Source organism: Oncorhynchus masou, chromosome 25, assembly GCF_036934945.1.
Source record: "Oncorhynchus masou masou isolate Uvic2021 chromosome 25, UVic_Omas_1.1, whole genome shotgun sequence".
NCBI classification, from domain to species: Eukaryota; Metazoa; Chordata; class Actinopteri; order Salmoniformes; family Salmonidae; genus Oncorhynchus; species Oncorhynchus masou.
The window spans coordinates 28,937,652-28,957,753 of NC_088236.1; the positions used below are offsets into that span (position 1 = coordinate 28,937,652).

General features: G+C 43.5%; 1 protein-coding gene across 2 annotated transcripts in view; it reads right to left on the bottom strand.

The window, feature by feature from the left end:
• Window positions 1-1,600: 1,600 nt before the first annotated feature.
• hip1rb (huntingtin interacting protein 1 related b) overlaps window positions 1,601-20,102 on the bottom strand; it is a 37,579-nt gene continuing 19,077 nt past the window's right edge. Inside the window, exons 10-32 of one of the 2 annotated variants that reach the window (XM_064937250.1) lie at window positions 19,006-19,081; window positions 18,710-18,874; window positions 18,508-18,560; window positions 18,270-18,342; window positions 16,111-16,294; window positions 15,918-16,006; window positions 14,908-15,024; window positions 14,692-14,793; window positions 14,184-14,378; window positions 13,799-13,946; window positions 13,568-13,654; window positions 13,314-13,421; window positions 13,045-13,181; window positions 12,851-12,961; window positions 12,654-12,712; window positions 12,526-12,556; window positions 12,361-12,423; window positions 4,082-4,182; window positions 3,846-3,951; window positions 3,583-3,706; window positions 3,421-3,482; window positions 3,094-3,321; window positions 1,601-2,923 (exon numbers count right to left, since the gene is read on the bottom strand). In XM_064937250.1, coding sequence (XP_064793322.1) covers window positions 2,915-2,923; window positions 3,094-3,321; window positions 3,421-3,482; window positions 3,583-3,706; window positions 3,846-3,951; window positions 4,082-4,182; window positions 12,361-12,423; window positions 12,526-12,556; window positions 12,654-12,712; window positions 12,851-12,961; window positions 13,045-13,181; window positions 13,314-13,421; window positions 13,568-13,654; window positions 13,799-13,946; window positions 14,184-14,378; window positions 14,692-14,793; window positions 14,908-15,024; window positions 15,918-16,006; window positions 16,111-16,294; window positions 18,270-18,342; window positions 18,508-18,560; window positions 18,710-18,874; window positions 19,006-19,081 — 2,428 coding nt within the window. In that variant the 3' untranslated portion in view covers window positions 1,601-2,914. Of the gene's footprint in view, window positions 2,924-3,093; window positions 3,322-3,420; window positions 3,483-3,582; window positions 3,707-3,845; window positions 3,952-4,081; window positions 4,183-12,360; window positions 12,424-12,525; window positions 12,557-12,653; window positions 12,713-12,850; window positions 12,962-13,044; window positions 13,182-13,313; window positions 13,422-13,567; window positions 13,655-13,798; window positions 13,947-14,183; window positions 14,379-14,691; window positions 14,794-14,907; window positions 15,025-15,917; window positions 16,007-16,110; window positions 16,295-18,269; window positions 18,343-18,507; window positions 18,564-18,709; window positions 18,875-19,005; window positions 19,082-20,102 lie in introns of both variants that reach the window. The other variant, XM_064937249.1, reaches the window with a different exon arrangement.

Sequence of the window (20,102 nt, forward strand, 5' to 3'; positions counted from 1 at the left end):
AAATACAAACGCAACATGCAACAATTTCAAAGATTTTATTGAGTTACAGTTCATATCAGGAAATTAGTCAATTGAAATAAATGCATTAGGCCCTTATCTATGAATTTTACATGACTGGAAATACAGATATGCATCTGTTGGTGACAGATACCTTCAAAAAAAAGGTAGGGCATGGATCAGAAAACCAGTCAGTATCTGGTGTAACCACCTTTTGCCTCATGCAGGACAACACATCTCTTCAGCATAGAGTTGATCAGACTGTTGATTGGGGCCTGTGGAATGTTGTCACACTCCTCTTCAATGGCTGTGCGAAGTTGCTGGATATTAGCAGGAACTGGAACAAGTTGTCATATGTCGATCCAGAGCATCCCAAACATGCTCAACGGGTGAAATGTATGGTGAGTATGCAGGCAATGGAAGAACTGATACATTTTCAGATTCCAGGAATTGTGTACAGGGCCGTGCATTATCATGCTGAAATATGAAGGTGTGGCGGTGGATGAATGGCACAACAATGTGCCTCAGGATCTCATCACAGTATCTCTGTGCATTCAAATGCAATTGTGTTCGTTGTCCATAGCTTATATCTGCCCATACCATAACCCCACCACAACCATGGGGCACTCGGTTCACATCAATAAACTGCTCGACCTTACGACACGCTACACTGTCTTCCATCTGCCCGGTACAGTTGAAACCGGGATTAATCCTTGAAGAGCACACTTCTCCAGCGTGCCAGTGGCCATCGAAGGTGAGCATTTGCCCACAGAAGTCGGTAACGACTTTGAACTGCAGTCAGATCAAGACCCTGGTGAGGACGACAAGCACGCAGATGAGCTTCCCTGAGACGGCAAACCCAGTTTTATCAGCTGTCCGGATGGCTGGTCTCAGACAATCCTGCAGGTGAAGAATCTGGATGTGGAGGTCCTGGGCTGGCGTGGTCTGCGGTGGTGTAACTGGTCAAACATACTGGCAAATTCTCCAAAATGACATTGGAGGCAGCTGATGGTAGAGAAATACAATTCTCTGGCAACAGTTCTGAACATTTCTGCAGTCAGCATGTCCATTTCAAACTCTCAAAACTAGAGATGTTTGTGGCATTGGGTTGTATAACAAAACTGCAAATTTTAGAGTTGCCTTTTCTTGTCCCCAGCACATGGTGCACCTGTGTAATGATCATGCTATTTAATCAGCTTCTTGATATACCACACTTGTCAGGTGAATAGATTCAATTGGCAAAGGAGAAATGCTCACTTAACAGGGATGTAAACAAATGTATGCATACAATGAGAGATAAGCTTTGTGCTTATGGAACATTTCTGGGATCTTTTATTTCAGCTAATGAAACATGGGACCAAGATCTTACGTGTTGCATTTATATTTTTGTTCAGTATATATTTTTTCTGTTTACCATTTTCAAACATCCTCAAAGGCTGTGTCAGTTCTTTAGACTACATGATGCCCCCCCCCTCCTATATATATGCCTAGTCCCAGTAAACAATTCCAGGGTCAATAACAGCCATAATCCAAATATTTCGTTGTTTTAAAAACCTGCTGACAACTACCATTTTACCTTCCAAAATACAGAAGAACAAACAGATGACCATAAACATTTATTGCTCATTTGACATACTTATTACATGGAGGAACCACAGTAATCTTTACTAAAATATATTAATAGATTTGAATGTATAAATGTGTTCATTACAAATGAAAGCACAGAAGTAATCATAAGAAAAGCTCCCAGAAGCAGAAGAGTTCCACATACTGTATAGCCCCCTGTCCATTTTCAGCTTTGGAAAGTAGACATCCTCTAAAAATTCAAGGTGATAATTATTTGTCAAGTACAGAGATTCCGTTTGTGTACCAGCATCTTCACCAACATCCTTTGACTGCATAGCCAGTTTAATATAACCAGTGTGAGAGACAGTCAGTGGCTAGGGAGCACGTAGAAGAGATGCAAAGAATAATTTGTGATGTGCAGATTGCTAATCCCCATTGAGTGAATTTCCAATTGTATATAGATATATTAAAAAAAAGCATAATTATACTTCCTTATGACCATGTGTATAGCTAAACTAGTGCATGCTTTAATGATGGGAGCTGTTCCTGTACCAGGGGTTAAATTGGTAAAATCTAGAATCAAACACTAACCTAAACAGGGTTGCCTGAAAATTCTCACCCCCTGGTCTTACTGATGATCATTTGGTGATATGAAAAGAGTTGAGCACAGGACCACAGTCCCACTTAGAAATAAATCAAGCTATAGAAGGAATGACAACCTGGAACTAATACAGAGACATTGAACAGGACTTAATGTGTGGAAATATGTTCTTATCCGCATAATCTGTGTGCCAATGTCTCCTTCCTTTCGTACACACCAACCAACATAGAAAATTACAGCAACATGAGGCTGTCCCAGATATGGGCTAGTTCAATATATTGCTGTCATTTTGTGATGTTGCAGTGATCCTGTCCATACTAATAAAATTAGTATTTTTAATATACAGTAGGCTATAAGTAAAAAGTTCAGACAAAATGGCATTGCTGCAATAAAAAAGTTTTGCACGAATTCCTTATATTTTCCCTTTCAGTTTTTAATACCATTATGTCCACGAAAACAAAGAATCCCACCTTGGTGGCATATGATGTTTAATCTATAAAAGAAGAATAGAGCATGTCTCCTTCAGAGGCAGAACGCACTGAGGGATCAAATCAGGCTGAAGAAGAGAGGAGCACAAGTTCCAGTTTGGCAAAAGAAAAGAGGGACAGAGGTACAGTTGGGGTTGGGAAAGAGGATCGCCTGGCTGGAGGCAGCTTAAAAGGACCCTGTGTTCACTTCATATGATGGCAGTTTGTCTCAGATCAACCCGACCATCCAGCATGGAGATGTCCTTCTTTAGCCTGCATCAATCTACCTGAACTGCAATGATAAGACAGACAACACACATATTTGAAATAGCACAAGAGTATTTTATATTTGGTGAAGCATAAGAGTTAGTTGAGATTTTTTTAAATGTGTCATTATGTGGCAGTTTCTGTAGCAAGTGCTACCCTAAACATGAACACAAATCCAGCCATTTTGGCTCTTACCATATTTTTAGGTGGTAAATTGGGTTTCTGAGCCAAGGCAGGTTTCCTCATGATGCTAGGCTTGGAGGGTTTGGGTGAGGAGGGCTCAGAGGCAGATGAGGGGGCCAGGCCATTGCCCTCTGAGAGGCCTGCTGCTGGAACACCTGCGATATCATAGTGCTTCTTCCTGAGCTCTCCCAGACGCAGACGCTCATTACCCAGCTGATTCTCTAGCTCCAACACCTTCACCTGAGACAAACATACAGTTGAGAAAGGTTATTTTCACACAGAACACACACATGGCATGCAGACAGGCTCAAAAAGACACACACAGGCCTGGTGACTCACCTGCGACTCCATTTCCTCCATTTTTAACTTGATGAGGGACATTCCAGAGAAGTCCATGGTATCTGCAGAAAAAAGGGAAACGCATCAAACACAGCCATATGACTCATAAGGCCTGAGAGGATTCACATCTGTTTGTTAAGACACACAACCAACCACACTAACCCTTGTCCTCTAGGTTCTCCTGGCCTGTCTTGGTGGAGGCCACCACGTTGGCCGCCATCTCATTTACACGGCGAGAAGCCTGCTGGAGAGCTGTCAGTTTCGTACTGTTGCGGTCTGCCTTTACCTAAATGCAGAAGGAGAGAGGGAAAATGAAGAAAACAGTGATAGGGACACACTTTGAATATATGAGGAAAATAGAATAAAAGAGATATTGGCAAGGGGAAAGGGAACACAGAGTTAAAAAGGTTGTGTTTGTTTCTCACCTTGGAGGAAGCAACCAGCTGTGCTGTACTAGCAGCGATCTCGTGTGAGCAGACGATGAGCTCCTCATATTTACCAGTGTGCAGCACCACTTTATCAGCAGACTCACTGTGGGATAAACCAAACAAACATCACACCATCATCCCATCCTATAACATGAGGGATCTCTAAGTCACACACACACACAAATAACCACACTCGGATAAAAAGTTAAGGCGACCCCCTATAATGCACTTACACCATCTGTGTGGCTCCCCATCCCACAGCTTTGGAGGCAGAGATGAGTCCCTCAGTCCAACGGGAGTTCCTGGCGTAGAATTCCTTAATAGTGGCTGCACCCTAGAAAGAGAAGATCAAGTCTAGCTGTGATCAGGACATAACTTTAAAAAAAAATGTAAAATAAAGTAGTAATGCACCGAATACAACAGCTAAAAATGCTTACTTAAACACTTAACCAACAATGCAATTAAAAATATATATTTAAAAAATTTTTTTTTTTAAAGAGAGTTAAAGAAAATATTTACTAAACAAAAAATAAATGAACATAAAAACATATACAGGGGTTACCGGTACAGAGACAATGTGCGGGGCTACAGGTTAGTCCAGGTAATATATACAGTACCAGTCAAAAGTTTGGACACCTACTCATTCAAGGGTTTCTTTATTTTACAATTTTCTAAATTGTAAAATAATAGTGAAGACATTAAAACTATGAAATAACACATGGAATCATGTAGTAACCAAAAAAAAAGTGTTATTTTATGTTTGAGATTCTTCAAAGTAGCCACCCTTTGTCTTGAAGACAGCTTTGCACACTCAACCAGTTGAGGTTGTCACCTGAAATGCATTTCAATTAACAGGTGTGCCTTGTTAAAAGTTCATTTGTGGAATTTATTTCCTTCTTATTAATACATTTGAGCCAATCAGTTGTGTTGTGACAAGGTAGGGGGGTATATAGAAGATAACCCTTATTGGTGGTAAAAGACAAAGTCCATATTATGGCAAGAACGACTCAATTTAGCAAAGAGAAACAGTCCATAATTTCTTTAACCCTTGTGTAGTCTTAACATTCTGTACACCCCCTTGTCCTAAGGGTCAAAAATGACTTGCCTTCACAAAACCCTTAAAATTAAGCAGCTTAATTGAATTTTAAACTCCAACTCTATTTTGCATGAAGAAACAACCTGCCATTCATCAAACTTTGTGAATATCTGGGGCTTCCCTCTTCACAATGCAGTAAGACTGCATTTAAATCAGTGGACACCACTTGTTTTTATTACCACACACCTGTCATAATTGTTTTCTTAGCTAATGTAGAGGATTATTATTATTATTATTGCTAAAGGTACTGCATAGGTGTAAACACATTTTTTTTATATAATAATAATATAATAATATATCCCATTTAGCAGACGCTTTTGTCCAAAGCGACTTACAAGTCGGCTGGGGCCACTACTTTTACATATGGGTGGCCCTAGCGGGAAGCGAACCCACGACGCTTGGCGTTGCAAGCACCATGCTCTACCGACTGAGCCACACAGGACCCGAGAGATAGCACTATATAGCCTAAGAAAGTAGCAGAAACGTGCAGAAAATAGTTTTGAATGCATTTTATTGAAAGGAAAAAATATGTCTTGAACTTTTTTGGTAACATAGTGATATATTCTTATATACTGTACAATGAGGAATTCAACTACAAAATACTAGTCTTCTCCCATTTTTTAACAATTGCCCACACCCACAAGGTGTATAAAACAATAAATAAAATAAGATAGATACAAAAACATAAAGAACAAAAATCAAGCAACTCTAATTAGCACATGTAGGACAGTTTGCAAGTGTCTGTGCATGGACTTTGCAGATTTAATTCTCACATGTGCAGCACATAGTATTTGTTTTACAGTCCTTTGGGGGGCAGATTTGCAATATCCTCCTCTTGCCTGCCCCAGCTGGATCTGGATGAGATTCAGCCCCCTGAACAGCTTTCACAAGCGCTGCAGAGGCTTCTGTGCGAGGGAGGCGCTCCCTTCTTTGAATGTGTGGGGGGGTTACAAGTGCCTTTCCCAACTGCTCCAGGAACACCCTCCTCTTGTTCTGCTTATCAGGCATCCAGGTAGGGTTGATCGTGTTCCATATCACAAAGGCATTGTATGAGGACATATCAATGATGTTACAGAAGATGGCCAGTGGGAAGTAATTCTCCTGCAGCTCTAAGTTCCAATCACCTTGTCGTCCACACCTCATTTGTGGTTGTAGGAGGACCACATTCTTGTTCCTCTTTGGGAGTCAAGGAAATAGAGTGGTGGTGGGGGTGAAGGCAAACTTTGATGAGAGGGCCTCTCTCCCCCATGTTGCAAGCAGTGCAGGGGGAAACTCAGGCTTGTTCTTTCTAACTGTGCCAACCATGGTGATCTTCTTCAGGAGCTGCCACGAGCTGTTAGCCAGCCTGCCAGCATAGTGGAGTCTGCCACTAGCACAGTCAGTCTAGTCAGCTCAGCTATCCCCATTGAGACCGTGTCTGTGCCTCGACCTAGGTTGGGCAAAACTAAACATGGCGTTGTTCTCCTTAGCAATCTCACTAGGATAAAGACCTCCTCCATTCCTGTCATTATTGAAAGAGATCATGATACATCTCAAAATAGGGCTACTTAATGTTAGATCCCTTACTTCAAAGGCAATTATAGTCAATGAACTAATCACTGATCATAATCTTGATGTGATTGGCCTGACTGAAACATGGCTTAAGCCTGATGAATTTACTGTGTTAAATGAGGCCTCACCTCCTGGCTACACTAGTGACCATATCCCCCATGCATCCCGCAAAGGCGGAGGTGTTGCTAACATTTACGATAACAAATTTCAATGTACAATTTTTTTTTCTTTCTAAATGACGTTTTCGTCTTTTGAGCTTTTAGTCATGAAATCTATGCAGCCTACTCAATCACTTTTTTATAGCTACTGTTTACAGGCCTCCTGGGCCATATACAGCGTTCCTCACTGAGTTCCCTGAATTCCTATCAGACCTTGTAGTCATAACATAACTAAACTACTGAAAGAGCTGCTTCCTGTGCTTGGCCCTCCTATGTTGAACATAACAAACGGCTCTCGCCGACAGAGATGGCCACTTCGCGTTCCTAGGAAACTATTGTTGAATTTATTATGGATTTATTATGGATAAATGAATAAACAATATCCCCATTCTAAACATAATTGTGCCATGCGTATGTGACAAATAAAATTTGATTTGATTTATCTATCTACCGGATGTGTCCCAAACTCACTAAAAGTGGCAGTAATAAAGCCTCTTGAAAAAGCCAAACCTTGACCCAGAAAATAATTTTTAAAAACTAAATTGGCTCAATCTTTAGAAAAGGCTGTTGCGCAGCAACTCACTGCCTTCCTGAAGACAAACAATGTATACGAAATGCTTCAGTCTGGTTTTAGACCCCATCATAGCACTGAGACTGCAATTGTGAAGGTGGTAAATGCCATTTTAATGGCATCAGACCGAGGCTCTGCATCTGTCCTCGTGCTCCTTGACCTTAGTGCTGCTTTTGATACCATCGATCACCACATTCTTTTGGAGAGATTGGAAACCCAAATTGGTCTACACGGACAAGTTCTGGCCTGGTATAGATCTTATCTGTTGGAAAGATATCAGTTTGTCTCTGAATGGTTTGTCCTCTGACAAATCAACTGTAAATTTCGGTGTTCCTTAAGGTTCCGTTTTAGGACCACTATTGTTTTCACTATATATTTTACCTCTTGGGGATGTCATTCGAAAACATAATGTTAACTTTCACTGCTATGCGGATGACACAGAGCTGTACATTTCAATGAAACATGGTGAAGCCCCAAAATTGCCCTCGCTAGAAGCATGCTTCAAACTTTCTACTTTTAAACTCGGACAAAACAGAGATGCTTGTTCTAGGTCCCAAGAAACAAAGAGATCTTCTGTTGAATCTGACAATTAATCTTAAATGGTTGTACAGTCGTCTCAAATAAAACTGTGAAGGACCTCGGTGTTACTCTGGACCCTGATCTCTCTTTTGAAGAACATATCAATACTGTTTCAAGGACAGCTTTTTTCCATCTACGTAACATTGCAAAAATCAGAAACTTTGTACAAAAATGATGCAGAAAAATTAATCCATGTTTTTGTCACTTTTAGGTTAGACTACTGCAATGCTCTACTTCCCAGCTACCCGGTTAAAGCACTAAATAAACTTCAGTTAGTGCTAAATACGGCTGCTAGAATCCTGACAAGAACCAAACAATTTCATCATATTACTCCAGTGCTTGCCTCCCTACACTGGCTTCCTGTCAAGGCAAGGGCTGATTTCATGGTTTTACTGCTAACCTACAAAGCATTACATGGGCTTGCTAATACCTCTCTCTGATTTGGTCCTGCCATACATACCTACATGTAAGCTACAGTCACAAGACGCAGGCCTCCTAATTGTCCCTAGAATTTCTAAGCAAACAGCTGGAGGCAGGGCTTTCTCCTATAGAGCTCCATTTTTATGGAATGGTCTGCCTACCCATGTGAGAGACGCAAACTCGGTCTCAACCTTTAAGTCTTTACCGAAGACTCATCTCTTCAGTGGGTCATATGATTGAGTGTAGTCTGGCCCAGGAGTGTGAAGGTGAACGGAAAGGCTCTGGAGCAGCGAACCGCCCTTGCTGTCTCTGCCTGGCCGGTTCCCCTCTTTCCACTGGGATTCTCTGCCTCTAACCCTATTACAGGGGCTGAGTCACTGGCTTACTAGGGCTCTTTCATACAGTCCCTAGTAGAGGTGCGTCACTTGAGTGGGTTGAGTCAGTGATGTGATCTTCCTGTCTGGGTTGGCGACCCCCCTTGGGTTGTGCCGTGGCGGAGATCTTTGTGGGCTATACTCGGCCTTGTTTCAGGATGGTAAGTTGGTGGTTGAAGGTATCCCTCTAGTGGTGTGGGGGCTGTGCTTTGGCAAAGTGGGTGGGGTTATATCCTTCCTGTTTGGCCCTGTCCGGGGGTGTCATCGGATGGGGCCACAGTGTCTCCTGACCCCTCCTGTCTCAGCCTCCAGTATTTATGCTGCAGTCGTTTATGTGTCGGGGGGCTAGGGTCAGTTTGTTATATCTGGAGTACTTCTCCTGTCCTATTCGGTGTCCTGTGTGAATTTAAGTATGCTCTCTCTAATTCTCTCTTTCTCTCTCTAATTCTCTCTTTCGGAGGACCTGAGCCCTATGACCATGCCTCTGGACTACCTGACATGATGACTCCTTGCTGTCCCCAGTCCACCTGGCCGTGCTGCTGCTCCATTTTCAACTGTTCTGCCTGTGATTATTATTATTTGACCATGCTGGTCATTTATGAACATTTGAACATGTTGGCCATGTTATGTTATAATCTCCACCCGGCACAGCCAGAAGAGGACTGGCCACCCCACATAGAGAGGAACCAGGCTATGTTTCTTCCTAGGGTTTGGCCTTTCTAGGGAGTTGTTCCTAGCCACCGTGCTTCTACACCTGCATTGCTTGCTGTTTGGAGTTTTAGGCTGGGTTTCTGTACAGCACTTTGAGATATCAGCTGATGTATGAAGGGCTATATAAATAAATTTGATTTGAGCTGCTGGCTGATTTCAAATCAGTAGAACACATCTCAATTTCTCAGAGTGTGTGTGTGTGTGTGTGTGTATGTCAATTATTGTATAACTGCTGGGTCAAAAAATGACCCTAAGACAATCTTTGTACCCTGGTGGTGTACAGTTTTCATGGAAATGCGATGTTCCACATTTTCTAATGTTGGAAATATGAACAAAGGCGATGTTCCACATATTCTAATGTCAGTAAAATTTAAAGTAAAAAGAATATAATTCAGGGGGTTCTCTGCTGTTAAACATAGTGGCAGCTCAATTTTTACCCTTAAGACAACACAAGGGTTAAGAAGTGAAGGTCAGAACTTTTAAACTTTATTCAAGCGCAGCTGCAAAAACCATTAAGCGCTATGATGAAATTGGCTCTCATGAGGACTGCCACAGGAAAGGAAGACACAGAGTTACCTCTGCAGTAAAATATAAGTTCATTAGAGTTACCAGCCTTAGAAATCTGCAATTAACTGCACCTCAGATTGCATCCAAATAAATGCTTAACAGTTCAAGTAATAGTCATCTCAACATCAACTGTTCAGAGGAGACTGCATGAAATCAGGCCTTCATGGTCGAATTGCTGCAAAGAAACCATTACTAAAAGGACACCAATACGAAGAAGAGACTTGCTTGGCCTAAGAAACACGAGCATTGGACATTAAACCAGTAGAAATCTGTCCTTTGGTCTGATGATTCCAAATTTGAGATTTTTGGTTCTAACTGCCGTGTCTTTGTGAGAAACAGAGTAGGTGGACGGATGATCTCCACGTGTAGTTCCCAGCGTGAAGCATGGAAGTGGTGATGTCATGGTGTGGGGGTGCTTTGCTGATGACACTGTCAGTGATTTATTTAGAATTCAAGGCACACTTAACCAACATGGCTACCACAGCATTCTGCAGCGATACACCATCCCATCTGGGTTTACACTTAGTGGGACTATCATTTGTTTTTCAACAGGACAATGACCCAACACACCTCCAGGCTGTGTAAGGGATATTTGACCAAGAAGGAGAGTGATGGAGTGATGCATCAGATGACCTGGCCTCCACAATCACCCAACCTCAACCCAATTGAGATGGTTTGGGATGAGTTGGACCACAGAGTGAACGAAAAGCAGCCAACAAGTGCTCAGCATGTGGGAACTCCACGCCCCTCTCCCCACAGGTGTGATTACTACCTCTGAGGGTTTAGAGCTTGAGGTAGTCAACCATCCTACCCATGCTAGATTACGGAGACGTAATTTATAGATCGGCAGGTAAGGGTGCTCTTGAGCGGCAAGATGTCCTCTACCATTCGGCCAGCAGATTTACCACCAATGCTCCTTATAGGACACATCACTGCACTCTATACTCCTCTGTAAACCCGTTGCAAGACCCACTGGTTTATGCTCATTTATGAAACTGTCTTAGGCCTCACTCTCCCCTATCTGAGATATCTACTGCAGCCTTCATTCTGCACATTCAAAACACCCGTTCTGCCAGTCACATTCTGTTAAAGGTCACCAAAGCACACACATCCTTGAGTGGCTCGTCATTTCAGTTTGCTGCAGCTAGAACGAGCTGCAACAAACCCTCCAACTGGACATCTCTTCATTCAAAAGACAATCATGAACACTCTTACTGACAGTTGTGGCTGCATTGTGTGATGCATTGTTCTCTCTACCTTCTTTCCCTTTGTGCTGTTGTCACTGCCCAATAACGTTCGTACCATGTTTTGTGCTGCTATCATATTTTTGTGTTGCTGCCATGCTATGTTGTCTGTGTGTTTTGTCCTATATTTTCCATGTAATTTATTTTTACTTGAATTCCCCGCAGGAGGCCTTTCACCTTTTGGTTGGCCGTCATTGTAAATAAGAATTTGTTCTTAACTGACTTGCCTAGTTAAAAAGGCAAAGGTTGGATACTTTGAAGAATTCAACATACATTTGGATTTGTTTTAACACTTTTTGGGTTACTGCATGATTCCATGTGTTATATCATAGTTTTGATGTCTTCACTATTATTCTACAATGTATTCTACAAATTATCCTAAGATGTAAAAATAGTAAAAATAAAAGAAACCCTTGAATGAGTAGGTGTCCAAACTTTTGACTGGTACTGAACATCTTGGTAGAGTAAAGTGACTATGCATAAACAATAAACCGCGAGAATTTCCTAGTTAAATAAATGAATAAAAAGAGTAGCAGCAGAGTAAAAAAAAAAAAAAAAGGGGGGGGGGGGTTCATTGCAAATAGTCCCGGAAGCCATTTCATTTACTGTTCAGCAGTATTATTATGGCTTGGGTGTAGAAGCGGTTAAGGAGCCTTTTGGACATAGACTTGGCACACCGGTACCACTTGCCGTGCGGCAGCAGTGAGAATAGTCTATGAGAATAGGTCGGCTTGAGTCGGACAATTTTTAGGCAGGAAGCTTGGCCCCAGTGATGTACCGGGCCATACGCACTACCCTCTGTAAGCCCTTGCGGTCGGATGCCGAGCAGTTGCCATACCAGGCTGTGATGCAACCAGTCAGGATTCTCTCGATGGTGCAGCTGTAGAACCTTTTGAGGATCTGAGGACCCATGTCAAATCTTTTCAGTCTCCTGAGGGGGAAAAGGTGTTGTCGTGCCCTCTTCACAACTGTCTTGGTGTGTTTGGACCATGATAGTTTGTTGGTGATGAGGACACCAAGGAATTGAAGCTTTCGACCTGCTCCACTACAGCCCCATCAATGTGAATGGGGGCGTACTTGGCCCTCCTCCTGTCGTCCACGATCATCTCCTTTGTCTTGATCATGTTGCGGGAGAGGTTGTTGTCCTGGCACCACTCTGACCTCCTCGCTGTTGTCGGTGATCAGGCCTACCACCATTTTCACAAAGTTTTCAACGTTAAATTCTAAATGTCAAGACTCACCCTCCCTCCCTCAACAATCTCCTTCTGTAGGTCGGTTGATGTCAGGACCAGTAGATGGATGGCCTGAAGGAGAGAAGAAAGGAGGGAACGCAGCTTTATTAGGATTTCGATCAGGCCTTTTGAGTAAGTCAATCAAAACAGTAAGTAGAATAGCAGCCATCTTACCTTCATCAGGTCTGTGCAGCTGTAGAGGATTCTATGAAACAAGGAGTAATATCATGGTGAGTTAAAGGGGAAAAATGCATTAAGTATTTCAACTAAAATACAGAGTGTAAGTCAAACATACTACTGACCTTTCATTGACCTCAAGTTTGACGCCAGAGGTGTCCTTTCGTGCCTGATTCATCATTTCCTTTAGATATAGAAAAACAGCAATTGAGAATTGTGGATAAAACCTGGGTATGAATACAGATATATTGTGTAGATAGTGTTGAGCTTGTGATGTCATTCCCCTCTACAGTGGGATGTTCTACATGGTTGTGATCCTCACATCGATTCTGCGCACTGCCTCCTCAATGGCTGCTGATGTTGCTGCCATCTCCTTGTCCACCAGATCTCCCAGCTCATCCTGTCGCACATCCACGCCTTTAGGTCGCAGCTCCTAAACATTGGAAGAGGAGATTAAGAAAAACAGTAAAAGGACAGGGATAAAAATTGAGAAGACTCTGCCCAGTAGTCCATTACCTCCCCCAGCCTCAGGATCTTTTGGACCACAATGCGAATGGAGGCCGGATCTGCCCTCTGGAGAGAGGCCTTGGACTTGAGGTCCTTCAGAAACTGCAGACTTTGAGTGGCACAGCCCCTGCAATTCTCAGTCAGACCTGCAGGGTGCAAAAGTGCAAGATACACACTGACACCGTAATCACATACCAAATGGATTCAATATCATTTCAGTAAAAATTCAAAATCCATTTCTAACAGGAATCCGTTCTATTTGAAGAGAACGTCCTTACGGTCGGCGTGGTCGGTGGGAGCCATGTGCGCTGTGGCACTGCCGTTGATGATGGTGTCAGCAGCCAGGTGAGAGAACTGGGTCAGGGCCCTCAGAAGCCCACCAACATCTGGTAAACAGAGGAAAGGATGCATCACTGCCAGTAACACAGCTAAGCTCTGTCACTAACAAGCACTCATGACCATTATCACTGGGTTTGCTCAAAGACGACTAATTATATCAAAAACACTGAGCACAAAGTAATGATCAACTCACCTCCCATGTTCGTCAGGTAGTCTGAGTGACCCCTTTTCACTTTGTCAATGGAGCCTAAAGTGGCATCTGCCCGACTGACAAGGTAATCTGTGGTGGTGGAGAGAAAGATAAGCTTGAAAAGCATTATTTTTATAAATTTACACACATGCATGAATGAGTCATCTTTCACTTTATATTCTAAGTGATATGAACAGCATTTCTGTGTGTATGTGTACGTTCACTCATTTTAACCTGGGGAGCTGGTGCAGCGGATGTGCAGGGGGTCGTCCAGTTTGGCCACAGCATCCTGGATGATGCTCTCAGCCTCAGAGACCGTTCCCTGCAGCAGAGAGAACTGCTCCTCCAGCAGCTTCTGCTGCAGCTGCTCCTCACGGCTAGACTACACAGATGCAATGAGACAGTCAGACATATGGTCAGAGGGAAAAATAGATGGCACAGACATACTAATGGTTTATCTAATATTGTGCAGACAGCCAAATTGTTCAATGATTAAAGAAAATCTGTCACTTTGCAATGCACAGTCTGAGTAATAGTGGATTTGACCAGCAGTATAGCTTGTGTCCATTTTCTTTTTTGCAATCAACAAATGATAGACAAGACAAAGCAGCTGACTGACCTTCTCCTGCAGCCTGCCCTGCAGCTCTCCCAGCTCCCTGGTGCTCCTCTCCCTCTCCTGCTGCAGGGACGACTGCTGCAGCTGTGCAGCATGGCGCAGGGCTGACAGTGCTGCCTCCTTCTCACTCACAGAGTGCATCAGACGCTCCTTCTCCGCCTGCAGGGCAGACATGGATCTGGTCTGCTGTTCCCCCACCTGGGAGAGAGGGAGGAGGGAGAGAGGGTAGAGAAGAGACAGGAAGAGGGAGAAGGCAGATAACAGAATAATGGGTACATTAACTTTTGTGAGGAAAAGCCTTTTATGATGTTTGTGAGACTTTCATGTGATCACTTCCTCACACAGTGCAGGTTCCTATAGCCTTCAGACAATTCTGATTTGCAAGTCTGGAAAGTGAGGCGATTCTTTTGCATCTAGTTTTGCATGATGGTGAATCACATGAGTCCCCTGTGTCATTACAGAGTGGAGGGAACCCACTTTATTCAGTATTTACTGCATCATCACCACACACCTTCTCGTTGCTCTGCAGAGTGCCTTTGACACATTCCACTTCTGCCTTCTTCTCCTCAAACTCTCTTTTAAGCTTCTCCATCTCAAACTTCTGCTCCTCAAGCTGCAATGATAAGACAATAACATTATTCAGTTATTTAGACAAAAGGTTAATACAGTACTGAAATATAACATTAACAGTACTGGATCACTATTTCTAATACTCAATAACATTAACCTTCATGTCAGCATCCTGTTTGATACGATCCACCTCAAAAGCCAACTGCTGCTTAGTCCTCTCCACCTCCTCCTGAGTCTGCTGGGTGGCTGACAGCATCTTCACTGTGTCTGCACTCTGCCAACACAATGTCACATATACGTTGTTAAACATTCTCTTCACACTATACAGAAAAATAACACTCAGTTGAGTCTGAGTCTATATGAGTTGGCGCCCCCCCTTGGGTTGTGCCGTGGCGGAGATCTTTGTGGGCTATACTCGGCCTTGTTTCAGGATGGTAAGTTGGTGGTTGAAGGTATCCCTCTAGTGGTGTGGGGGCTGTGCTTTGGCAAAGTGGGTGGGGTTATATCCTTCCTGTTTGGCCCTGTCCGGGGGTGTCATCGGATGGGGCCACAGTGTCTCCTGACCCCTCCTGTCTCAGCCTCCAGTATTTATGCTGCAGTCGTTTATGTGTCGGGGGGCTAGGGTCAGTTTGTTATATCTGGAGTACTTCTCCTGTCCTATTCGGTGTCCTGTGTGAATTTAAGTATGCTCTCTCTAATTCTCTCTTTCGGAGGACCTGAGCCCTATGACCATGCCTCAGGACTACCTGACATGATGACTCCTTGCTGTCCCCAGTCCACCTGGCCGTGCTGCTGCTCCATTTTCAACTGTTCTGCCTGTGATTATTATTATTTGACCATGCTGGTCATTTATGAACATTTGAACATGTTGGCCATGTTATGTTATAATCTCCACCCGGCACAGCCAGAAGAGGACTGGCCACCCCACATAGCCTGGTTCCTCTCTAGGTTTCTTCCTAGGTTTTGGCCTTTCTAGGGAGTTGTTCCTAGCCACCGTGCTTCTACACCTGCATTGCTTGCTGTTTGGGGTTTTAGGCTGGGTTTCTGTACAGCACTTTGAGATATCAGCTGATGTACGAAGGGCTATATAAATACATTTGATATGAGCATATGTGGAGAAAACCACAATGAAAACAGAGGTGAGTGAGGTTCCTCATAAGAGTGTACCTTCCTGAGCAGTTCCGCATGGCTAGACACTAGCTCAGTGTGCTTCTCCTTCAACTTGTTATAGCGCTGCTCTGTGGCCTGGGCTCTTGCTGGGTAGCAAAATGGGGGTCAGAGACAAGAGGGAGACGTCAGTGTGTGTTCAATATAATGTGATTGAACATGTATGCCAGACTTAGTGAGTGGCTTCTCTTACTCTCGGCCTCTCCGAAGGTGGCCTGCACACTCTCGTGCTCAGCATTGCGGCGGCGCGTGGCCTCTAGCTCCATGCGCAGCTGCTCGTTCTCCACCAAGGCACGCTGTTTCTGCACCCGCTGCTCCTCCAGCTCCGCGTCCAGACTATTGATCTGGGACTTAAGCTGAGTGATGTAGCGCTGGGCCTGCAGGAGGGAGGAGGTAGGTAGTCAGTCACCATAGTAAACCTCCCCTGGGTAGATGATCACTACCACCACAGGACGCCATGACATGGCACTAGTGGATGAGGGCCTCAGACGGGGGAAACAAAAGTGTTGAGTGGTACAAATTATTTTTACAAAATGTATACAATTTCAGGTTAGGATGGCTCAATTCAACATCACAGGCATAAACTTTTAGCAACAGTTAAGAAACAGGCCACATTAGGACCCAGCCATTTGCAGAAATTGGGGTTAACAGTACATTTCAAACTGTGTCCCAGACACATCTTCTGGTCTTCTCTGACCAGACAGATGTCATTTCCCATTCTGAGACAAGCTGCCACATTCCACATGTCACGATTCATCTTTGCATCCACCCAACACATGATCTAAATTCCTCTCTACTTTGCAAATCAACCATGTCTACCAATGTCAAAACTTGGTTATCAGTGTTTCCCCTAAGTACACGGAGTAGCCAGCCAGGTGTCCCCAGGCTTTTCATTACTTATCTGCAGATAATTGTCAAAAAGTATACCAGTACGCAAATTAGGGAGATTAACTTTATTTAGTCATTTTGACACCTTTTATAAACAAAACACTTGCTGTTCGGTCGTCAATCAAAGGACAGTCAATAGCCTATGCGCCATGACTCCTTGGCTGGCGATAGGAAACTCGCAAAAGAAAATAAATAAATGAACAATAAATTAGGCTATGTGGATTTTCGACTCACCACTTACATTAAATGGGATGGGCAGATTTCTCTTGCGCTCTCCAGCCATTTTTTTTGACTGCAACCTACCACAGCTCACACCAATCATAAAGGTACAGGAAGGTGGGACAGACAGCAGACTGTAAACCAGCAGTGTTTCCCGGTCATTGATCGCTTTGTGACTGACAGGTGCCTGTCCTATCAATAGATCGCTAGAAGATGTATAGCGTTCATTTTGGCGGGAGAGGGCTTGACAGACTTTTCTGACTAGTGAATAGAAACTTAAATGAAATCTTCCTGTCCAGGTTGGCACCCCCCTTGGGATCGTGCCGTGCCATGGAGGAGATCTTCGTGGGCTATACTCAGCCTTGTCTCAGGGTAGTAAGTTGGTGGTCTGTTGTTATCCCTCTAGTGGTGTGGGGGCTGTGCTTTGGCAAAGTGGCTGGGGTTATATCCTGCCTGGTTGGCCCTGTCCAGGGGTATCGTCGGACGGGGCCAGTGTCTCCCGACCCTTCCTGTCTCAGCATCCAGTATTTATGCTGCAATAGTTTGTGTGTCGGGGGCTAGGATCAGTCTGTTATATCTGGAGTATTTCTCCTGTCTTATCCTGTGTCCAGTGTGAATTTAAGTATACTCCTTGCTTGTCCCCAGTCCACCTGGCCGTGCTGCTGCTCCAGTTTCAACTGTCCTGCTTGCGGCTATGGAACCCTGACCTGTTCACCGGATGTGCTACCTTGTCCCAGACCTTCTGTTTTCAACGATCTCTACCGCACCTGCTGTCTCTAACTCTGAATGATCAGCTTTGAAAAGCTACCTGACATCTACTTCTGAGGTGCTGACCTGTTGCACCCTCTACAACCACTATTATTTGACGCTACTGGTCATCTATGAACGTTTGAACATCTTAGCCATGTACTGTTATAATCTCCACCCGGCACAGCCAGAAGAGGACCGGCCACCCCTCAGAGCCTGGTTCCTCTCAATGTTTCTTCCTAGGTTCCTGCCTTTCTAGGGAGTTTTTCCTAGCCACCGTGCTTCTACACCTGCATTGTTTTAGGCTGGGTTTCTGTATAGCACTTTGTGACATTGGCTGAGGTATAAAGCCCTTTAGGGCTTTATAAATACATATGATCGATATCAATTGTTAACAGGAATAATTAACCCTTAAATAGTATTATTTGAGGTACAAGTCATTTATTTTTAGCTAGGTGTAAAATCTGTTTAAAAGAGTTAAAACTCATGTCTACTTACCTCTCCTTTGACCCTTTCCAGATCTGTCCTCAATAGCTCCAAGTCCCGCTTGAGGTTCTCAATCTGGATATCCCTGTGGACCAGAAGACATACAGCCACTAACCTTTAAGATACACACACAGGCACACTACTAACTCAATTCACAAGAAGATATCCAGACATGTCAGTTCAAAAAACATCACCAGTTTACATATCCTTCCGTTTCAAACACACCAATGCTAAAATACCAATGACTAACCTGTCATCAAAACCCCCATTGGCAGGTCCAAAGGTTTGATCAAATATATCGAACTGCTAAAGGAAAAGTCAGAGAAGACGCATGAATGCTTATACAATCTACAGCCAAAATTAGTGCTACTTTAAAAAAATAAGACATACACATTCAATGGGCCATAGCTGTTGCCCTCAGAGGTCATGACCCTGTGCCCTATAAGTCGTACCTGTGGCACCGCCATGCTGGGCACGGTGACGTCACTGACATTGATCAGCGGTTCAGGGTCGTCATCGTCATCATCCACCTGCTCGGGCTCATCCTCGTCTGGGATAACCACCACTGGCCTTGCATGCTTGGCCAGGGAAGCCGCATGCAGGAAATTAGGAGGGGACTGGAGATGAACACACACACACACAAATAAATAAGACAGGACTATAAAACACAGATGGCTCCACAATCTAGGAAGTGTGGTTGAGTCCCAATACAGTATCTTTCCCCTACTATGTCGGTCTATGCTCTTACTTCTGGCAGCTTGGGGATCTGGATGAGTCTCTTGAAGTACATCATGTCTCTGGCTTTGTTGAAGAAGGTCTTGAGGCTGTAAGGCAAATATTTCAATCACAGATTTGAATTATACCACTATAATCTACAAGAACATAACATTTTCAAAACTGTGTTGTATTATTGCATCCCTAAAATAGAGGGGGATGTGTATAGGACAGAATTAAATAAAACAAATAGAACCAAGTTTCACTTACTTAGCTAGCAAATGCAGCTAAATAGTTTTGCCTACTCAGAGGGGTGCCATGTTACCTTGCTGGACTAGCCAACAACACTGGAACTCTTCCAAGTCAAGGTAAGCTTTTGGTTTTACAACTGTATTGCCACTGGGGCCCACCAGTGTTAGTGCTAAACTACTTACTGACTGTACACTAACGTTACTGATTGATTGTATAGCGGGTTTACTAACGTGTTAGTCAACATAGCTAATATAACTATGACATTACTTTAGCTAATATGGTGACAATGATGTAGGCTGTGTAGCGGTTATAATATGGTTTGGCTTGGAAAGGAATGTGAACTGTGTTTACGTGTGATCAGGGGCCTATTCATTCCGCCGATTCTATTGAAAAATGTTTCTTAAAAAGGAAGCAAATGGAACGAAACGGGGATAAACACATCTGAATTTGTCCAGTATAAACTCTTGTTTATAACTGTTGGACAAATGACTACATCCTAGATCAGCTAGATGCAGGCAAGAGTGATGGGTACAGGGAAAATGTGAGTATCACGCAGTAGCCTAAACCTATCGATGTTACATTGAACTGGGTGAATGGAATATGAATGACAGTCATCCAATATGTTGTAATAGAAATAAGGCCATGCTCATAAACAGCACTGACCGCCACTGATGCCAAGGTATCCACTAACACATCAAGCTCCCTCTCTGCTCTTTTTCTGGGCTGATTGTTGTTCAGGTCGGTATTATTACTATGGTCACTGGTACACTACCTGAAATGCTCAGACTCAGCCCCTTCTCACTTTCACAGATGTGTGTCTGACTGTGACGACATGATGACACATTACAATGGGTGGAAGCTGGGTGTTAAGCACCAGGA